The sequence below is a fragment of the Culex pipiens genome, chromosome 2 (genome assembly GCF_016801865.2).
Source record: "Culex pipiens pallens isolate TS chromosome 2, TS_CPP_V2, whole genome shotgun sequence".
In the NCBI taxonomy this organism is placed as follows: domain Eukaryota; kingdom Metazoa; phylum Arthropoda; class Insecta; order Diptera; family Culicidae; genus Culex; species Culex pipiens.
In genome coordinates this window covers 179,106,557-179,132,641 of record NC_068938.1, presented here as the reverse complement: position 1 = coordinate 179,132,641, position 26,085 = coordinate 179,106,557, and the positions used below count along the sequence as shown (strand labels likewise).

The following is a 26,085-nucleotide window of genomic DNA, read 5'->3' as shown; positions in this document are numbered from 1 at the left end:
GCTAAAAATCACATCGACATAAATTCCTCGTTTTGCTTACATAATTTTTAGGGCTCCTTTTTTATTTTAAAATCAAAATAAGGGAATCGTCTTTCGTTTGTTGCATATCCAAGAAAAATAGGTTTTTTTTATATATATTTTAGTAAGTATTTCAGTAGAAAAATCACAAATGGTCGTCCAGACCTGCTTCTTAAAGGTTAGTCGGGCTTCAATTCTCGATGGTCCCCGATATTGTCCTTATCCCTCGTGATTGCTGTTTCGATCCTTTTCCCCTGTGCTGCTGTGTGGTGTTGTGTATCGACGGCAAGGACGACGACAATGACCAACCGTGCAGCGTCGAAGCAAAAGACACCACCAGCTTCAGCAGCCGATTCCCTTACAGTTCAATCAATTATTCATTTCATTAGGAAATGAATTTAGACTGTTCGGGGTACCGGGTGTCGAATCCTCCAGGTCCATTATGGCCTTCGAATTTGGGGATTTCGACTTTGTCCTTCAATTGTTAGAAGCTCGAACATTCTGATCAAGGGTATACAGAAATAACAAACAGAACAAGCAAGATTTTTTTGCCATCAGAAATAAATTTCTACAGAAATAAAATGGATCACTTTAAGACAGACAGCTTTAATGTTGCCATTTCTTTTGCCTTTTTTGCTTATCCTGGGGAGAAAGGGTTTGAGAAGGAAGCAAAGCGGGTTAAGCCATTGCGATGGGGGGTGGTCGCCGCCACCGTCAGGATATTTTTCGTGATGAATTAAATTGTTTCAATGTTCTGACATTCGCACACGCGGTGCTGCGAAGAGGGAGAAGAAGAAAGCTCTTGGTGAGCCGCTTGACTTGACGATTTTATGGTTTGCTACTTTTTATTTGCAGGATTTATCTGTAGAAAGTACAAGATATGATCTATTGTTTTGTTGTTAGACCTAATATGGTGTTAAGTAAACTTCAAATTTAAACAGCTTAAATTTGCTAATTTTTTTACGATGGATTGTTTTCAACCTTATTTTACCGAAACAATTCAAGTGTTACTCTTATGGATATTATCACATTAAGAACACATGTGAAGGTGATTTCCACCGGTCACCCTTAAAACCAGCAACTTAAAAGTGAATCGTTCCACCCTACCCTACAATAGGGTCGTCAAATGGCTTCCGAGGCTCTCCGGTGGTTGTTAGTTAATCGCCAAATAATACAGTTCCGCTGCTCACCCTCCGTTCAAGACCTGCAGCAATTGTGCAGCTCAATCAGAGGGGTGGAGAATGATCAGCAACAACAACAAGCGCAGATGAGGTGTCTCCTTTTTGCTGGTCAGGCATAATAGGGTTTTCCTATTAAGTCGTTACGTGAATCGCGCTCGCAGGAGGGTGGAAAATCACTTTGCCAGCGGCGGTGGGGTGGTTGTTGATGGTTTTCGATGTTTATTCAATTAACTCGGCAAACGTAAAATTTACTCGAAGGGTGAGGGATGAGCCAGCTAATCGGCTAAATAGAGGACACAATGGTGTTAAAAAACTCTGGTAAAGAACAAGTGTGAAATATCGCTTAAATGCATGTTTTTTTATTCATTGCCGGTCGTGTTTACAAGCAGATTTTTGGACGATTAATGAGGAACGGTGTTGGCGGGAGGTGCTGACAGGGGTTTGGGTTGGCACCGATGTTATTGTTTGACATCTGACACCCAAACGAGGTTCACATATGGTAGTGTTTAGGAGATAAACACATGGAACCGTAGTAAAATATGACGTAATTTCTATTATAAATAGTGAGGCAAGATGATATTTCTTTTTACAATTTCCTAAAATTTTTGTGTGAAGTTAATTAAGTCTCATTCATATGACATTTTAGAAATGAAGAAATCTGTCAAAATCGGCGTTGTTGTTGTTGTTGTCCTAAATTCATTTATTTTTGGCAGCTATTATAACTCCTGGTCATTCGCTACCCGAAATAGGCGTTGAATTGATGTTAATTAAATTAATTGTAATTCTAGTGCATTCCTCCCGCACCTCGGAAAATGATTTTTGAGGAATTTTTTGATCGATTTGGTGTTTTTTTTTCAGAATCTGTTTTTACTGTGGAAAGCAAAATGCAATCTAAAAAATGTTTAGAAAAGTACTTAACAGAAAGTTCGACGAATCTCAAATTTTAAAGGTAGTGTTCATCAGTGTCCATTTCTATTTTGTCTAATTCAGAAAATGTAAGATAAAAACCTGGGTGCAGAATAGTGGTTCGCAAAGCGGCCTCAATTTAGAACTGTCAAAACGGAACCAATTTACTGTTCGCAAAATTATACCAAGAAGTGACAAGTATTGTGATCGATCTATAATTTATTTTATCAAGAAAAAAAAAACGATGGCGTCGAGCTTTTAAAGCATTCGAAGTCAACACATCTTAAGAAGAGGGTTGATGTCGAGATTGGCATAATTCGTCGTAGACATTTCAATATGTCTCACGCAAAACCTAGATTATGACGTTTTTCAAAAGTTAGCAACGATAACTATGATTGGCACCTGCCAAATAATATTGATTAATCTTACTCCGATATTATCAATACACTTAGAAGATACATAATCTCAGAACCTTCATTCGGCTCACAAATATCCACCCACTTTTGACACAACTTTTCATCACGTGGAAAACAGAATAGGGCTCTTTTGGCCGCCCATTGTTTAGTCTACGAAGAAAAAAAAGCGAAGCACTTAATTTTTCAGCGAAAACTTCAACATCAACAGATCCTAAATGTTTTAAAACAATTCACTTCAGCAACACAAAATAAGTCACGCTTGAGCTTAAACACTATACTTTGTTTATGTTTACAGCTGTAGTGCAGTTGTATTAGTGAGAAGCAGTGGGGGGCTTTCGAAAATTACGTTACGCATTTTGTCTTTTCAGCACCCAGCTAAAAACCATGAAAATTGGACTTCTTGTTGCTGAGATACAGCGGATAAAAGCAAAATAAACCGGAAAACTTAAATAGGCTTTTCTTATTTTTACAAACCATAGTTATGTATTGAAAATTGTTTAAAAGGAGCCATAATTTTCTAGCACTAGGTAACTAGGTAGGCTAGGGCCTCTTGAATTTCAGCCTTTTGAGAATCTGCATTTTGAGTTACGGCCTTTTAAAAGGCAATTTCATTGCTATACCCTACATTTTGTTTTAATGCAATTTGTGCAATTAATTTAAGGCGAAATAAAGCAAACAATAATAAAAGCCAATCGAACAAAAACAAGAAGAGGACAATGAATTGGACCCTAAAAGTAAGCTTTAAAAAGTTATTATTGTTGCTTTAAACATAAGAAATTTAGTTTTCTGTTAAACAAAAGTTACCGACAAAACACGGAAAATCCTCATAAGTTTGGGCTTTAACATTTCAAGCAAAACAATGTAAATGGGCCGATGTCGAAGTGTAAACAATGAGTCTATCCTGCTCACGTCAGTTGATATTTACATCAGGATCGAGCAGGATAGACTTTTTGTTTACACTTTGAGATCGGCCCAATTACATTGTTTTGCTAGATTTTGAAAAAAAAAATCAATAAAACGTTAAACAAGTGGTAACCGACCCTATTCCTTTCTCCACTTTTCCTTATCAAAAGGCGAGATGATGAAGTGAAAATATTGGCACAAGTGCTTCGTTATACCCGCTAAGAGGATAAACATTGCTCGGCCCAACTTCTGTATTTAGTTTATAGCTTCCAGTCAGTTTGCCCCGCTTGAACCCTCACCCAGCCCGGCGCCCCGACAATTGATTATGTTGTCTGGCCGGGGGTACCCCGTTTCTAATGAGCGAGGGGTGTCGCGGCTAAAACCCCGACAAAGTTGACATTTATTTGCTGCCACCAAAAATCGGCACCACCTCGAGGGCAACTCCGGGCGCCGGCACCATCTGTCAACTTTTCCCGTTCGACTTTTCTCTGCTTGGGTGGTGGCGCTTAAAGGTTTTCCGGGGATTTTCAGAATCTTTTTTTTGTGGATGTTCTTCAAAGAACTTTTTATGGCCGTGCGTACGTGCGAGTTTTAATGGTCGTAAAAATATTTATTGGCACATTTCGATGCTTCACATACGCGCATTTTCGGAAACATTTTAAACATTTAAGCCAAATTTAGCAGATAAAACTTTTTCCCTCTGGCCAATAATTTAATCAACGTTGGCGAGGCAGCAGGCCATGGCTATAAACTATAAAAATCGGTGGTTTCTTTACGACCTTTCTCCGCGCGTCTACTGGGGTTTTGGGATTTCTTGGACCAGAAACCCAACCAAGCATGCGACTGCTGCGATCTTTTTGCTGCTGCTGGAATGCAAATCGAATTAGGATCGAATTAGTGCCACTTGCGGGCGGAGGATTTGGTATTAATTATTTATTTGGGTTTCGGTACGGATAAACGGTTGGCTGAGCAGAGGAGAAAAAGATTTTGGGTTTGCTCCCAAAGTGATAGTTGAAGGGATTTTTGAGAGCGATTCTTGGAGCGATTAGTCGGTTCAATCGGTCTCCCAGGGGTGACCTAAAAATAAGGATAATGCTCAAGAAAGTTTAGCTTTTATTGCTTGCTGTGATACATAACTTGTTTTTATGGAATAATTTATCAAAGTTTAAGTATCATATTGCCTCCTTTAATAGATTCCACAAGTATTCATATTTAAATTCAAACAATTTATACCGAAACTATTCCTTTGGCCTGTCGCATCCCAAAACTCTACAAATTAATTCCACTCATAGTTTATTCAACAACCCGGGCAGCTCTTTCTATTCCATCGAAACCGGTGCACCAAATTGGATTCACTTAGTTTTCACATGTCCGATTTAGTTGGGGTTGTACTGCGGAGCTACACAAACCAAACTCAATCCACAGTGCATCCGCAGTCTATCTGTCCGGACGCAAATTTATTGCCAATTCTGGGCACTCCCAGCGTCCTAACACCTCTCAAACCCTTTCCTAATATCGGACGGGTTTTTGTTTTTTTTTCCTGTTGGCCCCCAGGACGTGTGTCATTTTCTATACAAATTTTCAGCTCCCAGTGGATCAACTAATTATTTAAATTGTTTCAGAGATTATTTGATGTCAATGTGGGGTTCGGCAACCGGGCTGTGTGTTTAGATGGGGTTGGTCCGACTTTTGTGGCTTCATAATTTATTGGTTTTGAGGGCATGGCTATGCGGTTTGTTGGCAGCTAGTCGCCATTTTTCCTCCGACAGTTCTCCTCTCGGTCTGGATCCGGCTGATCCAGGATTTTCCGATAAATAATTGAGCAGTTTAGACATAGCTCGTGGAGGCGCATGAAGAAGTGGTGGTGGCGGTCACCTGGCCATCCTGCCAATTATATGCACACTCCATGGTCAATTTGCAGTGGCCACATTAAAGTTTATGACGACCGGCGCGATATGAAGAGTGTTATTGCCGTAAAATTACACTCATTACTTAGCTAGAAATTGCAACGGCATCAACGAGCAGAGCAGACTGCTGGCCGGCAACAACGATGGCATGCTGCTCATCCGCGCGTTGATTGTGGCCATTTTTGCACATATGCTCCCAAAAGTTACGATTATTTGACCAAATGTGTAGTAGCAGCAGCAGACGGGCAACTCTAGCCATATGAGGAGGTACAAAAAAATCCACTCTCGCAAAGGTTTTCCTCCTGGTGCCCGGGAATCACCACGTGGAGTGGCCATTCCAAACATTATAATTTTCCACCGGTCGGTGGTTTTCGCGCTTGTGTAGAAATAAATTTTAATAATCAAACCCCGTGGCCACCACTGAACTGCAGGAAAACTTTGGACTGAGGAGTGCTGCTGCTTTCGGGAGTGAATAATTTGCGGTTTAATCATAAAATAAAAATTAGAAACGGTCGTACTGTGGGCTTCAAGCAATCTCTATTTAAACATTCATGAAATTTCAAAGCGGTTTGTTAATTGTCATAAGACGTAAAATTTGTGCCAAATACATGCTAGTTTACTCAAATTTTCAAAAATCTGACTGTTTTTGGTTCAGATCGATCCGTGATACTCTTTGTTAATCGGATCTTGCAAAAATTACATACCTACATGGATATATTATTAGAAAAATGTCATCATTAGTTTGCCCATACAAGTTTCTATACAATTTACGCATTTAAAAAAAGTGGAATTCTCAAAATTTGTATTTTCGGAATTTCAATATTTTTCTAGGCTCTTTTAAGCCACAGAGAATCTCAAAAATCATACTACAGAAAATTTATTAAATCATCTAAAAATATGATTTCCAATCACTCTTGAAAGCAATACTTGAAAAGGGATTTGTCACTGAAAAAAATCGTGAACAAGCGTTCATGAAAATGGGAACCACGAACACTTTAAATCAGATAATACGATTTTGAAAAACGTACCATGAAATTCGAACACTTTGTTCGTGGTTCCCATTTTCATGAACGCTTGTTCACGATTTTGGGAACTTTTTTTTTCTCCGTGCATGTGTTTGCTGCGTGGTGACAGAAGTCATATAATCACGAGAGAGATGATCGGAATCTCGGTAGAATGTCAAACGATCCTTCACTGAGCGATTGTTTTTTTAGAGGGAAATCAATGACTGTGTGAGTGACTTTGCGAAGCACTCATTCGTTAGAATGTGATACGGTCGAAAGTAGAATATCAAAATCAGGTTGCCATGGCGAAGACGATTGGAGAGTTCTATCACCTATCACAAACAAAGTCGATTTTCGTTATCAATGCCTGAAAGTCTCAATAAGATATTTAATTATTAAAGTGAGTAACAGACGATTTGAGCTTGAAATTTGGCCATGCGCCAAGCAAACTGTCAAACTTTTTGAGCGTTTTTCTCGAAACACCGAGTTAATTTACAGATGCCACGATATCTCGAAATAGTGTGAAACTCTCAAGACCAGCGATGGAAGAATAATCATCAAAAGAAAATCTCTTGGGGTAATTCCCCGCCAACTCACACGGCAGTTGCCCCGACCCCTCTTCGATTTGCGTGAAACTTTGTCCTAAGGGGTAACTTTTGTCCCTGATCACGAATCTGAGGTCCGTTTTTTGATATCTCGTGACGGAGGGGCGGTACGACCCCTTCCATTTTTGAACATGCGAAAAAAGAGGTGTTTTTCAATAATTTGCAGCCTGAAACGGTGATGAGATAGAAATTTGGTGTCAAAGGGACTTTTATGTGAAATTAGACGCTTGATTTGATGGCGTACTCAGAATTCCGAAAAAAACGTATTTTTCATCGAAAAAAAAACACTAAAAAAGTTTTAAAAAATTCTCCCATTTTCCGTTACTTGACTGTAAAAAATTTTGGAACATGTCATTTTATGGGAAATTTAATGTACTTTTCGAATCAACATTGACCCAGTAGGGTCATTTTTTCATTTAGAACAAAATTTTTCATTTTAAAATTTCGTGTTTTTTCTAACTTTGCAGGGTTATTTATTAGAGTGTAACAATGTTCTACAAAGTTGTAGAGCAGACAATTAATTTTTTTTTGATATGTATTATTTTTTTTAAATATATAGACATAAGGGGTTTGCTTATAAACATCACGAGTTATTGCGATTTTACGAAAAAAAGTTTTGAAAATGCTGGTCGTCGTTGATCATGGCCGTTCATGGTCACCCGCAACAGACACGGATGACGAAACAAAGAGAAACGCAAAAAGTTACTTATAATCATATAATAAAAGTTCAAAAAACTAAAATTACAAAACTTGAGAATTCTACTTTCAGTTATAAAAAAGATAGTAAAATATTTGTTTCTCAATATTTCTTACCAATACATACATACAGCTTTGACACCAAAGACACCAAAACGATCAGAAAACTTTTTCACACGATACAGATACTTGAATATTTACAAACCATTTTTGAAGGGATGGAAAAGCTTCTTGAAAACTTCTACTAAAATCCAAGTAAAATTAAAAAATGTCTTTTGAAATCTTCTGATTATGTAAAGAATTGCTCAAAAGTGCTGTAAAAAAACAATGCGCAGGGAATTTTAATTTTGCATTTCAGGGTTATTATGATAATAACAGCATTTTCTGCAAATTTCGCTTAAAAAGTGTGAAGATTAAATTATTTGGGTAAGAGAAACGGTATGCTATTTAGGTTTTTTATTCATATTAAATTATTTCCTTAACTAAGTTTATAAATTTTTTAAGTCACAATTTTGCTTTAAATTCATTTAAGCAGGACTTTCAATTAAAAAATATCGGGAAAATGCAATTATTACTCAATTTAAGAAATATTCACTTTGTTCAATTTAAACCTATTTTTTTTCTAAAAATTCTTAGAAGTTTTTTTTGAATCCAGTTTCAAAAATTTATAATTTTTTATTATTACAGTTAAATTACTTCAAAAACATCAAAAAAAAAAATAACACTTCTTTTCCAAGGTCACTATGATTCAAACATTGCAGTTCATATTTATTCGCATTATTGATTTCACAATAAATAGGCCATGAGAAGTCTCACCGGCATTCAAAAACGCCTTGTTTCACGGTAACACTTGCCAGGTCTCCAAAGTTGACGTTTGATAATATACACCAAATTCTCAGATTTGTTTTCAATCAATATTAACAAAAAATAGTCGTGTTAATGTTGATGTATATATATATTCGAAGCTGTCAAAATATTGTTATTATTTTATAGAGTTTTTTCTTACCGAAATTCAGTAGAGCAAATTCCGAGATTGTTTACTAAGTCACTTACATAAAATATATGAAAGTGTGCAGTAAAATGGTTCTCAAAGCTGTTTTCAATGAACTTTGCAATGCTGAGCTTTGAATAGTTTGATTTTCTTTCGCATTCGGAATGGGCTAATAAATTGACATTTTAGATCCAGCTGAAATAAAAATTCCAACCAATAAAAGCAAGATGGAAAAAACATACCAAATGAACGAAAAATAAAGATGGGTAATTCTCTACCAACTCACACGAAATCGGGAAAAGTTGCCCCGACCCCTCTTCGATTTGCGTGAAACTTTGTCCTAAGGGGTAACTTTTGTCCCTGATCACGAATCCGAGGTCCGTTTTTTGATATCTCGTGACGGAGGGGCGGTACGACCCCTTCCATTTTTGAACATGCGAAAAAAGAGGTGTTTTTCAATAATTTGCAGCCTGAAACGGTGATGAGATAGAAATTTGGTGTCAAAGGGACTTTTATGTAAAATTAGACGCCCGATTTGATGGCGTACTCAGAATTCCGAAAAAACGTATTTTTCATCGAAAAAAACACTAAAAAAGTTTTAAAAATCCTCCCATTTTCCGTTACTCGACTGTAAAAAATTTTGGAACATGTCATTTTATGGGAAATTTAATGTACTTTTCGAATCTACATTGTCCCAGAAGGGTCATTTTTTCATTTAGAACAAAATTTTTCATTTTAAAATTTCGTGTTTTTTCTAACTTTGCAGGGTTATTTTTTAGAGTGTAACAATGTTCTACAAAGTTGTAGAGCAGACAATTACAAAAATTTTGATATATAGACATAAGGGGTTTGCTTATAAACATCACAAGTTATCGCGATTTTACGAAAAAAAGTTTGCGAAAAAAGAGGTGTTTTTCAATAATTTGCAGCCTGAAACGGTGATGAGATAGAAATTTGGTGTCAAAGGGACTTTTATGTAAAATTAGACGCCCGATTTGATGGCGTACTCAGAATTCCGAAAAAACGTATTTTTCATCGAAAAAAACACTAAAAAAGTTTTAAAAATCCTCCCATTTTCCGTTACTCGACTGTAAAAAATTTTGGAACATGTCATTTTATGGGAAATTTAATGTACTTTTCGAATCTACATTGTCCCAGAAGGGTCATTTTTTCATTTAGAACAAAATTTTTCATTTTAAAATTTCGTGTTTTTTCTAACTTTGCAGGGTTATTTTTTAGAGTGTTTTAATGTTCTACAAAGTTGTAGAGCAGACAATTACAAAAATTTTGATATATAGACATAAGGGGTTTGCTTATAAACATCACAAGTTATCGCGATTTTACGAAAAAAAGTTTTGAAAAAGTTACTTTTTGCGTTTCTCTTTGTTTCGTCGTCCGTGTCTGTCGCGGGTGACCATGAACGGCCATGATCGATGACGACCAACTTTTTCAAAACTTTTTTTCGTAAAATCGCGATAACTCGTGATTTTTATAAGCAAACCCCTTAGGTCTATATATCAAAATTTTTGTAATTGTCTGCTCTACAACTTTGTAGAACATTGTTACACTCTAAAAAATAACCCTGCAAAGTTAGAAAAAACACGAAATTTTAAAATGAAAAATTTTGTTCTAAATGAAAAAATGACCCTTCTGGGACAATGTAGATTCGAAAAGTACATTAAATTTCCCATAAAATGACATGTTCCAAAATTTTTTACAGTCGAGTAACGGAAAATGGGAGGATTTTTAAAACTTTTTTAGTGTTTTTTTCGATGAAAAATACGTTTTTTCGGAATTCTGAGTACGCCATCAAATCGGGCGTCTAATTTTACATAAAAGTCCCTTTGACACCAAATTTCTATCTCATCACCGTTTTAGGCTGCAAATTATTGAAAAACACCTCTTTTTTCGCATGTTCAAAAATGGAAGGGGTCGTACCGCCCCTCCGTCACGAGATATCAAAAAACGGACCTCGGATTCGTGATCAGGGACAAAAGTTACCCCTTAGGACAAAGTTTCACGCAAATCGAAGAGGGGTCGGGGCAACTGCTGTGTGAGTTGGCGGAGAATTACCCAGATGAGAAATCAGAAATAAACGGGCTGGATGGCACAACTGTTCCGATTCGCAATCTTTTCGATTGGATTCCTCCCTTGGTTGACAATGAATATCAATTTTACTACAATTGGAAAGAAAAACAGCAACATTCTCGAACGCCAAAACCGGACCCAATTTAACTGGAAAGGAGTGGGGTTGGGGCTAGCGGCCGTCGAAGTTGGTCATTCTTCGATGTCCACTTTCTTCCCGGGGGTCAATCGAAAGAAAGACAACGGCGGCGACGTCTTCGTTCCGAATTCCGGTCTCGAACTCCCCCTCAAATGAATTGTTTATTTTAATCATTTATAATCAAATAATAAATTAAGAAAGTCAAACAAGAAACAACTCCTTCGTCCTCCGTGTTCTTGGAAGTTTTGTTTCTTTTCTTATTGGGAAGAGAAAAGAAGAACAAAAATGGCCCTCATCGTACCCTCCATTTTGTTTTGTACACGTGTGAGTGCGCCCCACCATGTGACAGTTGTTTAAATCGCCATCTTTAGCCACCGACCAAAGACGCTTTTCTTAAGATGGTGCTGGGAAAGAAAAAAAACTTTTCCCTCTCGTACACACACTGAAAAAATCGTTTTCGGGAAAGATTTCCCATCCTCCTCCTGCCCCTCCCACTTGAGCAAACGAAAAGTGAGTGGACAAACGATTGGCTAATTGCATTAAAATTCAGCAGCTGCCAAGGATTCGGGTCAAGCGGGGGACCACGTTTTGTGTTGGCTCATTTGACGATTTTCGTTCGGTTGGGCGGGCGCAAGCTGGAATTTTGTGGAAAATTGGAGGGGAAGGCGAGCTGGCATCAAGTTGGATTTTCGGCGAAAAATTGTAAAACAATCAATAATTGCTCAAATCAACGAATTTCGGATGTTTGGGGGGAGACAACAGTTGTTAGAGAGAGCACACATACACACACAGCAAGCCGGTTGCTTCATTTAGGAAAGCAAACAAAGTCACAAAAATGACAGTAGCTTTAAAGTGTCAACACAAATCACACATACAATTTTGGGTGCCATCACACTCACACACACTGCAAAAGGGCAGTGGAGCAGCTCAGTCATCATCATCGCCATTGTGGGAAGTCAGTGGTGGTGGGGCATTGTTTGAGTTTGTTTTATTTTCACAGGGCAAACAACAATGAGCAAGTGAGCAAGTCCGTGTGTGTGTGATGTCATGGCAACAAAGTGCCTGCTGCTGCTCTGGCGGCTGTGCTGGCTGCCAGTCTGCTTGTCACCCCTAACTTTCTGTGTTGTTGGTAGAGAGGGGAGTAGGGAGGGGTATGACAAATGTTACGCCAATGATTTTTCATTTACTGGATGCTGCCAAATGGTGGAGTGGATGGGTGATGGTTGGAAGTTTTACCAGGTGGCAAATGAAAAACAGATGCAGTCAACTGGAGAAAATTAAACAACCTGTTTGGTGATAATTTTAGGAGTAAATATAGCTTAACGTTGGATTGTTCAAGTTAGCTGTACTGCGCTTTTTTTTTTTTTTTTTTTTTTTTTTTTTTTTTTTTTTTTTTTTTTAATTTATATTTATTCAAATTTCTTTTCCATGTACATTCATTCAGTTAAAATATTATTGAGTGTCCAATCACAAACGATGACTTTTCACCTCAATTTTAAATACTAGCAACTTTCATTTATTCATGAAATATTGTAGCTTTCGCTATTCAGTGATTTCAAATGTAGGAGGTCCTACATGTACAAAAGGGAAAAGGGATACCTTAAAACTAACTTATAAACTATATAAAGAGCGGATCAATGCAGCTGAAGACTGCAATGATTTTTGTCGAAATGCATCAATTATCTTATTGGACATAACATCCAAAGTGTCAACTTCGGCTAATTGATGAAGTTCACTGGTGCTGAACCAGGGAGGAAGTTTCAGAATCATTTTCAAAATTTTGTTCTGAATCCTCTGAAGTTTTTTCTTCCTGGTTAAGCAACAGCTTGTCCAGATCGGCACAGCATAAAGCATGGCAGGTCTGAAAATTTGTTTATAAATTAACAGTTTATTCTTGAGACAAAGTCTAGAATTCCTGTTTATAAGTGGATACAAACATTTTATATATTTGTTACATTTAACCTGGATACTTTCAATGTGATCCTTGTAAGTAAGGTTTTTGTCAAAACCAAGTCCAAGATATTTCACTTGATCCTCCCACTTTAAATTTACCTCATTCATCTTTATAATGTGATGACTTTTTGGTTTAAGAAAATCAGCCCTTGGTTTGTGAGGGAAAATAATAAGTTGAGTTTTTGCAGCATTTGGAGTAATTTTCCATTCTTTCAAATAAGAATTGAAAATATCCAAGCTTTTTTGTAATCTTCTTGTGATGACACGAAGGCTTCTGCCTTTGGCGGAGATGCTTGTGTCATCAGCAAAAAGTGATTTCTGACATCCTGGGGGCAAATCAGGCAAGTCAGAAGTAAAAATATTGTATAAAATTGGACCCAAAATGCTTCCTTGAGGGACGCCAGCACGTACAGGTAGTTGATCAGATTTGCTATTCTGATAACATACCTGCAGAGTACGATCCGTCAAATAATTTTGAATAATTTTCACGATATAAATCGGAAAATTAAACCTTTTCAATTTCGCAATCAAACCTTTATGCCAAACACTGTCAAATGCTTTTTCTATGTCTAGAAGAGCAGCGCCAGTAGAATAGCCCTCAGATTTGTTGCTTCGAATTAAATTTGAAACTCTCAACAACTGATGAGTAGTTGAATGCCCAAGGCGAAATCCAAACTGCTCATCAGCGAAAATTGAAATTTTCATTAATGTGCGTCATCATTCTATTAAGAATTATTCTTTCGAATAATTTACTAATAGATGAAAGCAAACTAATGGGCCGATAGCTTGAGGCTTCAGCAGGATTTTTATCCGGTTTCAAAATCGGAATTACTTTGGCATTTTTCCAACTACTGGGAAAATATGCCAAATCAAAACATTTGTTGAAAATTTTGACCAAGCAACTTAAAGTTGCTTCTGGTAATTTTTTAATTAAAATGTAAAAAATGCCATCCTCACCAGGGGCTTTCATATTTTTAAATTTTTTGATAATAGATTTTATTTCATTCAGATCCGTATTAAAAACTTCATCTGATGAAAATTCTTGTTCAACAATATTCTGAAATTCTATTGAAATTTGATTTTCAATAGGACTCAAAACATTCAAGTTGAAATTATGAGCACTCTCAAACTGCTGAGCAAGTTTTTGAGCTTTTTCCCCATTAGTTAATAGAATATTATCTCCATCTTTTAAAGAAGGGATGGGGTTTTGAGGTTTCTTAAGAACCTTTGAAAGTTTCCAAAAAGGTTTGGAATAAGGTTTAATTTGTTCGACATCTCTTGCGAACTTTTCATTTCGCAGGAGAGTGAATCTGTGGTCAATAACCTTTTGCAAATCTTTTTGAATTCGCTTCAGTGCAGGATCACGAGAACGTTGATACTGTCTTCGGCGAACATTTTTCAGACGAATCAGAAGCTGAAGATCGTCATCAATAATGGGAGAATCAAATTTGACTTGGACTTTTGGAATAGCAATATTCCTAGCATCCAAAATTGCATTAGTTAAAGATTCCAAGGCTGAATCAATATCACCTTTGGTTTCTAAAACAAAATCATGATTCAAATTATTCTCTATATGATGCTGATACCTGTCCCAATTAGCTTTGTGGTAATTAAACACAGAACTATTGGGTCTGGTAACTGCTTCATGAGAAAGTGAAAAAGTTACTGGAAGATGATCAGAATCAAAATCAGCATGAGTCACTAAAGGACCACAATACTGACTTTGATTTGTCAAAACCAAATCAATTGTTGATGGATTTCTAACAGAAGAAAAGCAAGTTGGCCCATTCGGGTATAAAACCGAATAAAGACCAGAAGTGCAATCTCTGAACAGAATTTTACCATTGGAATTTACTTTTGAATTATTCCAAGATTGGTGTTTGGCATTAAAATCACCGATGATCAAAAATCGAGATCTATGCCGAGTAAGTTTATTCAAATCCCCTTTGAAATAATTTTTATTTTCCCCAGTGCATTGGAATGGCAAATATGCAGCTGCAATCATAATTTTCCCAAAAGAAGTTTCAAGTTCAATGCCCAAACTTTCAATAACTTTTAACTTAAAGTCACGTAACGTGCTATAAGTCATACTACGGTGGATAACTATTGCAACTCCACCGCCATTTCGATTCATTCGGTTATTAGTTATAACTTTATAATCTGGATCACTTTTCAAATAAGTGCCAGTTTTTAAAAATGTTTCGGTTATAACAGCAACATGCACGTTATGAACTCGTAAAAAGTTGAAAAATTCATTTTCTTTCGCTTTTAAAGAGCGAGCATTAAAATTCATAATATTGATGGAATTACTTAGATCCATGATTAAACTTCAGGGTAAGAACAACATCATTCGCAAATTTTAATCCAATCTGGATAGCTTCCATCATGGATGTAGCATTACTCATTGTTTGAATCAAACCAAACAGTGAGTTTTGCAAAAAAGTCATTTTTTCAAACGTAACATCGCCGAGATCAGAAGATCCCAAAGCGTTGCCAGCAGAAAAATTTTCAAATGAGATTTGAGGTACCTGCCCAATTTCAGAAAGATTGGTAGAGGATTTAAAATTCGTGGATGAACCCGAAACGACGTTAGCATAAGAAATGCCATTGTTGTTACCTAACTTTTCCACGGTAGGGGTATTTCTAGAATTGTTCGAGTGAGACAGCACGAACGTTTGATTTAAAGATGCAGGTACAACCTGACTTTGAGAAAATTTCGGTTTGGATTTCGGCTGATGCTTAGCACGAGAATCCAAAACCTTTTTTCTGATGGGGCAATCCCAAAAATTTGATTTGTGATTTCCACCACAATTTGCACATTTAAATTGGGTGACTTCTTTCACGGGACAATTGTCCTTGTCGTGAGAAGAATCCCCGCAAACCATGCATTTTGGAACCATGGCGCAATGATCAGTACCGTGACCGAATGCCTGGCAACGCCGGCACTGGGTCAGATTCTGGCCATTACCGCCATGTTTCTTAAAATGCTCCCACTTTACCCGTACATGGAACAAAAACTGAACTTTGTCCAAAAGTTTCAAATTGTTGATTTCATTTCTGTTGAAATGAATCAGATAAAATTGTGAAGTCAAACCAAAGCGAGAAATATTCCCGTTTGATTTTTTCTTCATTGGTATTACTTGGGATGGGGCAAAGCCAAGCAACACCTTAAGTTCGTTTTTGATCTCATCCACCGACAAGTCGTTGGAGAGACCTTTCAAGACCGCCTTGAATGGCCGAGCATTCTTGGTCTCATACGTGTAGAAATTGTGTTTGTGGTTTTTCAAATAACCAACAAAAGTTTGGTGATCTTGTAAAGATTCCGTCAACAAGCGACATTCTCCTCTTCGACCAAGCTGGAACGAAACCTTCAAATTGCAAGTTTCCTTGCAATTCTTCAGTTGCGTTCGAAAGCTGGCCAAATCGGAGACGGAAGTCACAACAATTGGCGGAGCCTTTACTCGTTTCTCGACGGCAGAAGGCTCAGTACGAGGAGAAGGTTCCTTGTCATCAGTTTCGGATAAAACACCGAAACTGTTTGTCAATGGAATTGGAGGATTGACCTCACATTCAGAATCAGAATCAGACCTCAGAAGAGGCTGTTTTCTTTTTCTGTTTCCGTTAGCCGGTTTAGCGTTCAAACGCTTCACCGACGTAACGACCAAATCTTCAGAAGATTTGCGTTTACCTTTGTTTTGACGCATTTTGCAAGCAAAGTTCTCTTAAAAAGATGGCTTCGTTTGTAAAATACAACAAAATTTCAGGCGGGGTTAGTCTTGAAAAGACTGTTTAGAATTTTGGAAAATAACTCAGGTAGTCTTTAAAAAGACTGTGAATTTTGTTTTGAAATAACTCTGAGCTTAGGTAGTAAAAAATACCGCAGCTCTAGTGTCCGTTCACCACGAAGGTTCGCAAGACACTGAGCTGTACTGCGCTTGATCACATAAATGTTCGATATGCATTTTCATCGCATTTGAGTTATTGATGCAGTTTGGTTAAAAATCGTGTGCTCTTTCAGAAATGCCTACAACATTCGGTACATAGTTTTGATCTATAAATCAGGTGCAATTCCATTTTTTTTTTCGCAAAAACTTAACACGTAGCCTTATGTGTGGGACAAACTTCAAATGCGGTTTTCTCAGCTTGCTGTTTTTGCATGGGCCTCGTGGCGCGGTGGTTAGCGGCTTCGGCTGCCGATCCCTAAGTTGCTATGGGGCGCGGGTTCGATTCCCGCCTTATCCTCCTGGTCTTCTATCGGATGGGGAAGTAAAACGTCGGTCCATTTGCGTAAAACAGTTTTTGGGTGACTCACCACAACGGACGCCTAGAAATGAGCAGAAACTTGCAACAGAGCCCGCATAAGACCGGGGGGTCGTTAAAGTGGATTGATCTGCTTTTTTTCGAATAAAAACAGTTTTTTGCTATCTTATTATTGATTGCCAAACTTAAGTGTGACCCTTAAACTACTCTGAGATTTAGAGTTTTTAAATCGAAGATGGTGGCCAAAATAGTGGTAATAAATAATGAAAAAAAATCGAGTCTGGACTGTGATTGCTTATCATACTTGTAATTGCTTATCTTACGATAATTTTCATCAAAATATTTTAGAAACGGCCTTAAAAAGTGTATAATTAACACTTAAGTGTTCATGGAATCATTTTTAGATAGGGTTGTTACATCTTCCTTTTTACAATCATCCGGACATTACCAAAAATCACTTTTCAGCATAACTTTTGAAGTAATTAACTAAACTTAGGTCCCCAAGACAGTTCGAATGAGACCAAAATGTTACTCTCGGATGATGGAATGACATACTTTTTACTCCAAAAAATAAAAGAATCGCAAAGTAATATTTTTCGATATAACGGCATAAAAAGTTATACTTTTCAGCACTGAAATGGGTGTTGAAATGTTTCAATTTTAAGCACTTATATCGATATGCAATATCTTAAAATAATGTTATGATTTGACTGGCAAATCGACTAAAACTATTGACATTTGACTAAAATTCAATTCAAAGGGTATTTTTTGCAAGTGCAAAAAATGTTGTATGCAACTCGTTGCAATACTTGATTCGTTGTATTTGTATTTGCTGCTCTGGGTAAAATAGTCTTGAAATACAGTTTTTTTGTTTTAAAAATACTAATTAACTAGAGAATGTCCAAATAAAGGTCCTAAAAAATAGTACACTCAAACCCCGATGGTTTGACACCAACTGTTGTCAAACGAACGGGGTCACTTTTTAGTTTGACACCCCTTCTACACGGAGTTCACACACACTACCAAACGTTTGTTTTATAGTGTGCGTGAAAATCAAAAATCAAATTATTCGCTCTACAGCATTGCCTTGGCGTTCTCGATTGCGAGATTCCTACTCGAAACTTAGGTGTCCGAAGGCTTGATTGTTGAGGCAATTGCAAACCTCTTTTTACACCTTAGCTTCCATCCACCCCGGGATTCGAACTGACGGCCTTTGGATTGTTAGTCCAACTGCCTACCAGCGACTCCACCGAGACAGGACCCAGGGAGACGACACCTGCACCTGGACTGAGGTAACGACCTAACCTTTTTAGATTAGTCCGGGGCCAACATTTACTTCCCGTCCGACGGAAGGCGTGATCAGACAAATCTCGTCTCAAAATTTGCCACCGAGACCTTCTGGGATCAAACCCAGGCCGACTGGGTGAGAGGCAACCACGCTTACCCCTACACCACGGGTCCCGGCATAGTGTGCAAGAGCAACGTGTAAAAAGTGACAGTTCGTCACTTTTTAGTTTGACTTTGACCAACCAACGGGGTACAAACTAAAAAAGTGTTAAACGAAAAAGTGACCAACCACCGGGGGTTCAGTGTACACGGTGTATTTTTTCGAGACCTCAAAGATAAAAAAAAAATCAATATGTTTGATATTTGGCACCGTGAAAGAAGGGCTCTTTCCCGTCATTTTGTGGGGAATACCGAAATATTTCGTCGGGGGGTCCGTGGTAATTCTTCCATGTGCTCATAAATCGCAGTAATTAATCATTATAGTAAATTTATCATAGCATTAAAACGTTATCTTTACCTATTTACATTTTTTTCAAAAAATTGAAATAATATTTTTTTATATGTTTCTGGGTGATGCATTTTCAAACACACCTTCTCAGAAAACCATCATGGCTGCTTTAGAGAGTGGCAATAGGCTAACAGATGGCGCTAGTAGATAAGCAGAATGCGGCAGCCATGTTTTTACACACGATTTTCATATTATTTTGTTCTAGCCGCTACGTCTGTTGTCTGTGATTTTATTCATGTTCGCTCTCAAATTGCTCCGACCAAACTCATTGTCATTTCATTAATCTGCACGTAAATATTAGCTAATTAATTTAAATATTTCATTTGCTTCTCCCACATCGCCGCCGTTGTTAGCTCCTCTTGCCATGACGAAATTCTTCCAGAGTGAACCATAACCTCGAAAAATATAAACCCCAACCACGCGACCCGGCGGATCCGGTTCTGCAGGAAAGAGTAAAGTGCTGTCGGTAATAAATGTCACGACATAACTGGCACTGCTTGCCATCGTGTTCTCTATTGTTCTGCTAGACAAATCCAGAAAGAGGGTTGCCGCGCTAAGCACTGTCAAATATTAATTAGAACTTCCTCTGATTAAAGTGAGGTTAGAAACTTTTGGTGGAAGCATTTTTAAGGAGCGAAAATTAAATCTCCATAACAAATAATGCGTAATGAACTCAACTTATGCAACGCTTCTTCGCATTCACAGGTTTGGTTCCAGAACCGGAGGGCCAAGTTCCGGAAGCAGGAACGGATCGCCCAGCAGAAGGTGTCGAGCAATAACAACAACAGCAGCACCAGCAACAACAACAACAACCCGGATTCGTCGTCGGTGAAGAGCGAGCAAAAGTCCAGCGGCGGAAGCACGACCCCGAAGGACATCAAGCCGGGTTCGCCGCTTTCGACGGTGTCGACGACGCCCAACTCGAGTGCATCCTCCCACCAGTCGAACGGGGACATTAAACCCATTAATGGTGAGTGATTTTTTGTTGAGGGATTGACAGGGTTGACAGATTTGACAGAATTGACAGCACTAGTTTATTCAATGGCAACAAAAATCCGCTAACCATAGCTAACTTGGATTGCACACTGGATTAAATTGTTTAATCAAGGAAATTGCCCTGTTACACCGTTCATTTATTCGAATTAGCGTCACATTACTTGGGGAAATGTCGCGCCTTGTACGCACACGTGCGCTCGAGCACACCCCTAACGCATTAGCTGCCACCCCCACACAGCCAGACTAGAACTACGATAGAGCCTTATCACATGGCAACTCTGCCCAAAAAGAAAAACAAAACTGGGAGAAAAGTGCTCATCTCTTGATTTGTTTGGCGCGTTTCTTCTTCGTCTTCTCTTTTTTTCTGGTGCTTGTGAGCGCCCTTAAGACCGCTCCAAAATAAGAAACCTTCGAGATATTTTTGTACGTGTGAGTGTGTGTGTGCGCGAATCTTAAGACGTCGCGTCCTCAGACATTTTCTTTTTGTCCCTTCTTCTTTCTTTTAATGAAAAATTTACGACGCCTGCCACCATTCGTAGGCGATACCAAATGGGACCATTTTGCTGAGCTTGGTGGGAAGAAGTTGGAAGGTTTTTTCGCGCTGGAGACAGCTTGTTACGCGAGGGTGGGTGGAGATGCCCTAAGTGCAAACGAAACTAGAAACTTTGTTTGCAAATTGAACTAGATTTAAAGTACTAGATAGAAGCAAAATGCGAGAAACGAGCAATTTCAAAATGTAAGGCCAAACAAAGGAACAGTATTTATTTCTGTGAATGTGAAAAAAAAGAAGGATTGTTAGAAAACTTAAATTGTGATCGGTTTAAAATTTTGCAAAATGATTTAACTTTTTGAAGTAACAATTCAATGAAATAACTGTCCAAATTATTGTATATAGGGCATTTGTTTTTTTCTTTTTAGAGAAGTGCGGTGCTTTGGTGGACGCGCAGTCCTGTTTTTTCGTGATAATTTTCGTCTCTTTTGTGTCGCTCTTTGTGTGCATGGGGTGATTGGTTTTATGTGAGTAGGTTTTATGTGATTAGGTTTTATTTTTTATGTTATTTTCTTTCTCTCCATTTCCTCAGTTTGATTTGCGATGCCTTTCCGTCGGGTCGTGTTTTTTTTCGCGTTCGTCGTCGGTGTGTTTTTCGTTTTTTTTTTCGCGTGCGTGTATGTGTGTAAAGGTACGGCTGGCTCTGGTTGTCATCGATGACAATTTAGCCAGTCTGATTTGCGATGCCTTTCGGTCGGGTCGCAGGGTTTTTTCGCGTTCGTATTCGGTGTGCAATAACAACAGAACCTTATCATACCATTTCAGCTCGATAAACATCGTAACCCGTCGTTCGCTTCGTTAATCAGTACCCCACTAAACATGAATCATGTAAAACTCGTAAAAACATCTCAATTAAAAAGTCAGACTGTTAAATCCTTCATCATTTAATTACAAATAATTTTGGTTCTATCTTTCCACAGCCGGCTGTCTAAGATAAATCCATTTCAATTAAAAGTTAACACCCGATATACGGGAAATGACTCATCCGCAGCATCCGATTGCTTGCCTTGAGATTAAAGCATAATACCTTTCAACAAACACTATGATTTTGGGTCGCATCATCATCTTCTATGATGAATCCTGACCAAACACCCTATCCTACTAACAAATTTTCAGGTTCCTGGCGCTTGTGGGGTGTAAGCACAGAGTAAATCAGCTGCCCTAGTAGCAACCTGCGCTAACTAACATTCCCGTCCCTTAAAATCGAGATCTACAAACTGACATGGCGGGCGCCGTTGGTGGCCAATGACTGTTACCTATTCGCAACTGATCTAGCTTTAGCAATCATGGTGTTTTATCTTTTCAGCGCATTCATACATGCTGTTGATAAGGGAAACACCACTAGATCGTCGAAGCATATAATCAGTAGTGCTGAAAGGATATTACGGTTCTGTTCAGCAACAGAGGGGCAACCATGGGTGTTCTCTCATGCTCATGCTCATGCTCATAGGGCATTTGTTTTTTTCTTTTTATATATTTTTTCTTACAATCTTATGATTATTTTGCTTAAAAATAATCTTAAGGTGACCAATTTGATTGATAATAGGTAAATAAATATTTTTTTAAGAATTAACACACCGAAAAATGCATAAAAGACAATAAAGAAATATTTGTTTATACTTTTTACCTTCCGACTGCATTTCTTTTAAAATATTGGAAATAATTCATTTCATACTTCCACACGAAAATCTCCATTAACTAAGACTGATTGAATTGTATTTTTTGTTTTTTGTTTTTTGTTTTTTGCTGGGTGATGAATAGAACGAAGGCGTAACGTGATTTTCGAATGATCCCACTTTGTTTACATCTGCATAGCAGGAGGCTGTTCAAGCACAAGCATGACTTTTTTCTTACTGGTAAATGAGCTGTTTTATAATAGTATTTGTCTTATTTTGTCTAGTTTTTGACATTTTTGGATGGAAAATTGTGTGTTTTTAAGCTTGGATCGGTTAGAAGATGTTTTACTTTTTTACGGATAACGAAGAACTGCGGCGAGGGTGTCATTCTGCGATGTCCCAGATATATTCCCTGGCTGATTTAGGAATCCTACAGCTCTTCCTGGTCCAGTGAAAAAACGTCGCTAATTCTAGCGAAGCTGATCCAACAAACAAAGAAGATGTTCACTAAACCAGTAGGTTTTAAAACGGCATCAAAATAAAATTAAGACAGCTTCTGGATGGATACAACCGCATCGACTCCATAAACAACTTCAATTCACAATTATTAAAAATTACGATCTTGCCTTCATCTTTTTAGAGAATTGTTAACTTCAACTCCAGAGCCACAAATTTTCCACTCTTGAAAAAAAATATTTTTTTTAATGATTGATAACAATACTTTCTACTTTTGGCGAACAGTAAAGTGGGTTGTTTTTTTGTTTTTTGTTTTTTGTTTTTTGTTTTGTCTTTAAAATATCTAATATGGACAATTTTTTTGCCAAAACAAATTTTTCTTCGGGTTTTCATGAAATTTGCTTTCGAGCGATTCCAAACATGCTAAGATAAACGCAGAAAAATGCCGTTAAAATTGTTTTCAGTTAATTATACTTCTATTTCCATTAAATTTCGAAACTATGAAAAAATATAAATCACTCTGAAAAAATATATACATATGGTCTCTGATTTATCGAACCGATTTTGAAGGGAAGGCGATATTAACATTGAAAAAAAAATGCAAAATGGTTTTTGGGTGTTTTTGAAACCGCTTTGAGTCAAGGCCGTTCCAAAACAAAAAAAAAAGTTTTTTTTTTAAATTAAAAAAAAACTAGATTTGAATGTATCAAAAAGCAATTAAATCTTTATGGTTTTCGTTCTAAATTCTCATGAAAATTTAATAACATTACTTTTGATTGTATTTGTTGCATACGGGTAATTCTCCGCCAACTCACACAGCAGTTGCCCCGACCCCTCTTCGATTTGCGTGAAACTTTGTCCTAAGGGGTAAATTGTGTCCCTGATCACGGATTCGTGATCAGTCTGCTCTACAACTTTGTAGAACATTGTTACACTCTAAAAAATAACCCTGCAAAGTTAGAAAAAACACGAAATTTTAAAATGAAAAATTTTGTTCTAAATGAAAAAATGACCCTTCTGGGACAATGTAGATTCGAAAAGTTGTAGTTCGAAAAGTTAAAAAGTTAGTTTACTATAGTTAAGAAAATGTCGATGAAAGTCATTATTTTTAACTTCTCAAAGTGTCATGATTTTTTCAATGAACACGATTTTGAATCGGAAAACGGAATGCATTTTCGGATTCTTTGGACAATTTTCTACTAGGAGAAGGTTAAATAAGTTTGTAAATAATAAATAATATGTGTTTTTGAAACACAATTTAAAAAAAATCTCCAAATTTATAGGCAATTTTAGTTGAACAAATTTCATGTAAAATGTGAAAATTTGTGATTTGTGCTTTGAATTCAGTTTTAAATGCAATATAAATCGATAATTTCATAAACAAAACTAGTTTTAACAAATTTCAGGCAAAATTATTTTAATTTTAACAATTTTACCTAAAATTTGTTTGTATTTTGTTAAAAAGCTTATAAACTTAGTTAACTAAATACAAACATTGATTTTTTTTCTTAAAAACTTTATCAGCTACTTAAGTAATGGTACATTTAACGAACAAATAAAGTTTGAACATCTAAAATATGATTTTAACAAGAAACACTATGACTATCAAAGTCACCCCGGAATTTAATTTAAGAATTTTTAACGTAACTATTTTTCTAAACACTATTGAAAAAACTTTTTTTCCAAAAAAGTGCATGGACTTTGTGTGGCCTACCCCAGTACATGTTTTAAAAATAATAATCTTGAGAAAAACCATAACTGTTGGAAAATATTCCAAAAACAAATTAAAATCCTATCAATGTCACCCCGGTTTACGGTACATTAAATTTCCCATAAAATGACACGTTCCAAAAAATTTTACAGTCGAGTAACGAAAAATGGGAGAATTTTTAAAACTTTTTTAGTGTTTTTTTCGATGAAAAATACGTTTATTCGGAATTCTGAGTACGCCATCAAATCGGGCGTCTAATTTTACATAAAAGTCCCTTTGACACCAAATTTCTATCTCATCACCGTTTCAGGCTGCAAATTGTTGAAAAACACCTCTTTTTTCGCATGTTCAAAAATGGAAGGGGTCGTACCGCCCCTCCGTCACGAGATATCAAAAAACGGACCTCGGTTTCGTGATCAGGGACAAAAGTTGCCCCTTAGGACAAATTTTCACGCAAATCGAAGAGGGGTCGGGGCAACTTTTCCCGATTTCGTGTGAGTTGTTAGAGAATTACCCATACATGTAGTCTATTCCTATCTCATTAAACTTTCCCAAACTTAAATATATAAAAGATGATGTCGTATGTTACGTCCCCTCACCAAATCGAAAAGCAATAGCATTTGTCACAATCACTCGCCCTGCGGCGTCATCATAACTGTCACTTTCCAGTCCCAACATCACTAATATTTTTCCACTCTCTCCCTCTTCCCCTCCCACCAGGCAAACTTTCCGACTCGGATCTGACCGGTCTCGGGTCGCCCCTTGGACCGTCCCCGCTGACGTCCCTCGGCTCCAGCCACCACAATGGCACCAACGGCAGCACCAACACCAGCAGCCACAACATCATCAACAACAACAACAACAACATCAGCAACAACAAGTGGAGCACGGCGTCGTCGTGCAATCCGTTGCTGCAGAACCATCACCACCTCCACCAAAAGTCTGCCGCCGCAGCCGCCGCCGCCAACCACCATCTGAGCAGCATGAATCATAATCTGCAGAATCACCATCACCACGCGGTGGCCGCCCTGTCCTCGCCGTTCTCGTCCCTGCTGGGGGCGGCCGCAGCCGGAGGTGGAGCCGCCGGGTACCTGCTGGATCCGCTCGGTGGCCTGAACAAAACTACCGCCGCCAATCATCTGTTCTAAGGGTGTAATTGGGTTGTTTAGTTCTTTGCTAGATTTAGAACAAGAGATGGCTTTTAGGAAAAGATTGCTGGGAGAAAGGTGAAACTTGAAGCTTCTGTAGATATAATTTAAGTGTGAGGAGGTGATGGATTTAATTTAGGTTCAAAAATGAAAGCAAAAGAAATACACTAAACAAAGTACCGAGCCAAACTAGGTAGGGCAGAGCAATTTGAAAATTAACATTCCAACGTGCAAAACACTTTGTGATAAATAAGAAAGCAAAAATCTAGTCATTTCAGTATCGTTTTTAGGTTTTTTTGTTGTTCTTTTCTGGAGAGCCTGTCCGTCACGGAGATGAGTGTGTGACGTTAATTAATTTGAAATTGAGAAACGTGTAGCGTTCTCCACCGACGGCTGCTGTCGGGGGTCGGGGGCAAAATCAGGGTCAAGTTGTCTGCGTCAGTGCGCGTCGCGATCGTCTGGATGGTTGTCAATTAGTTGGTGATTCTGGTTGGTGGGTAGGTTTGAAAAAAGCGCGATGGGTTTTTTTTTAATATGAAAAATATGTTCAATCTAACATTCCATATGGATTCAATTTATAAAAAATGCTCCAGGCAGTTTAATTAGAATCTTGAACCAAACTTGAAACTCTAATATTTTTCATTGATTTTTTGCACTCCTTTTTCAACCAGGAACAAAAATTAAGAAAAAAATAATAATAGTTCTAGCACAAAATTCACAATTTATGATATGTTGTTAACCAGGGCTAT

General features: G+C 37.6%; 1 protein-coding gene across 2 annotated transcripts in view; it reads left to right on the top strand.

Annotated features, from left to right (window-relative positions):
• LOC120414977 (paired mesoderm homeobox protein 2B-like) overlaps positions 1 to 25,759 on the top strand; it is a 62,130-nt gene extending 36,371 nt beyond the window's left edge. Inside the window, exons 3-4 of one of the 2 annotated variants that reach the window (XM_052708180.1) lie at positions 19,565 to 19,829; positions 24,909 to 25,759. In XM_052708180.1, coding sequence (XP_052564140.1) covers positions 19,565 to 19,829; positions 24,909 to 25,336 — 693 coding nt within the window. In that variant the 3' untranslated portion in view covers positions 25,337 to 25,759. The remainder of the gene's footprint in view (positions 1 to 19,564; positions 19,830 to 24,908) is intronic. The other variant, XM_052708181.1, reaches the window with a different exon arrangement.
• Positions 25,760 to 26,085: the final 326 nt, after the last annotated feature.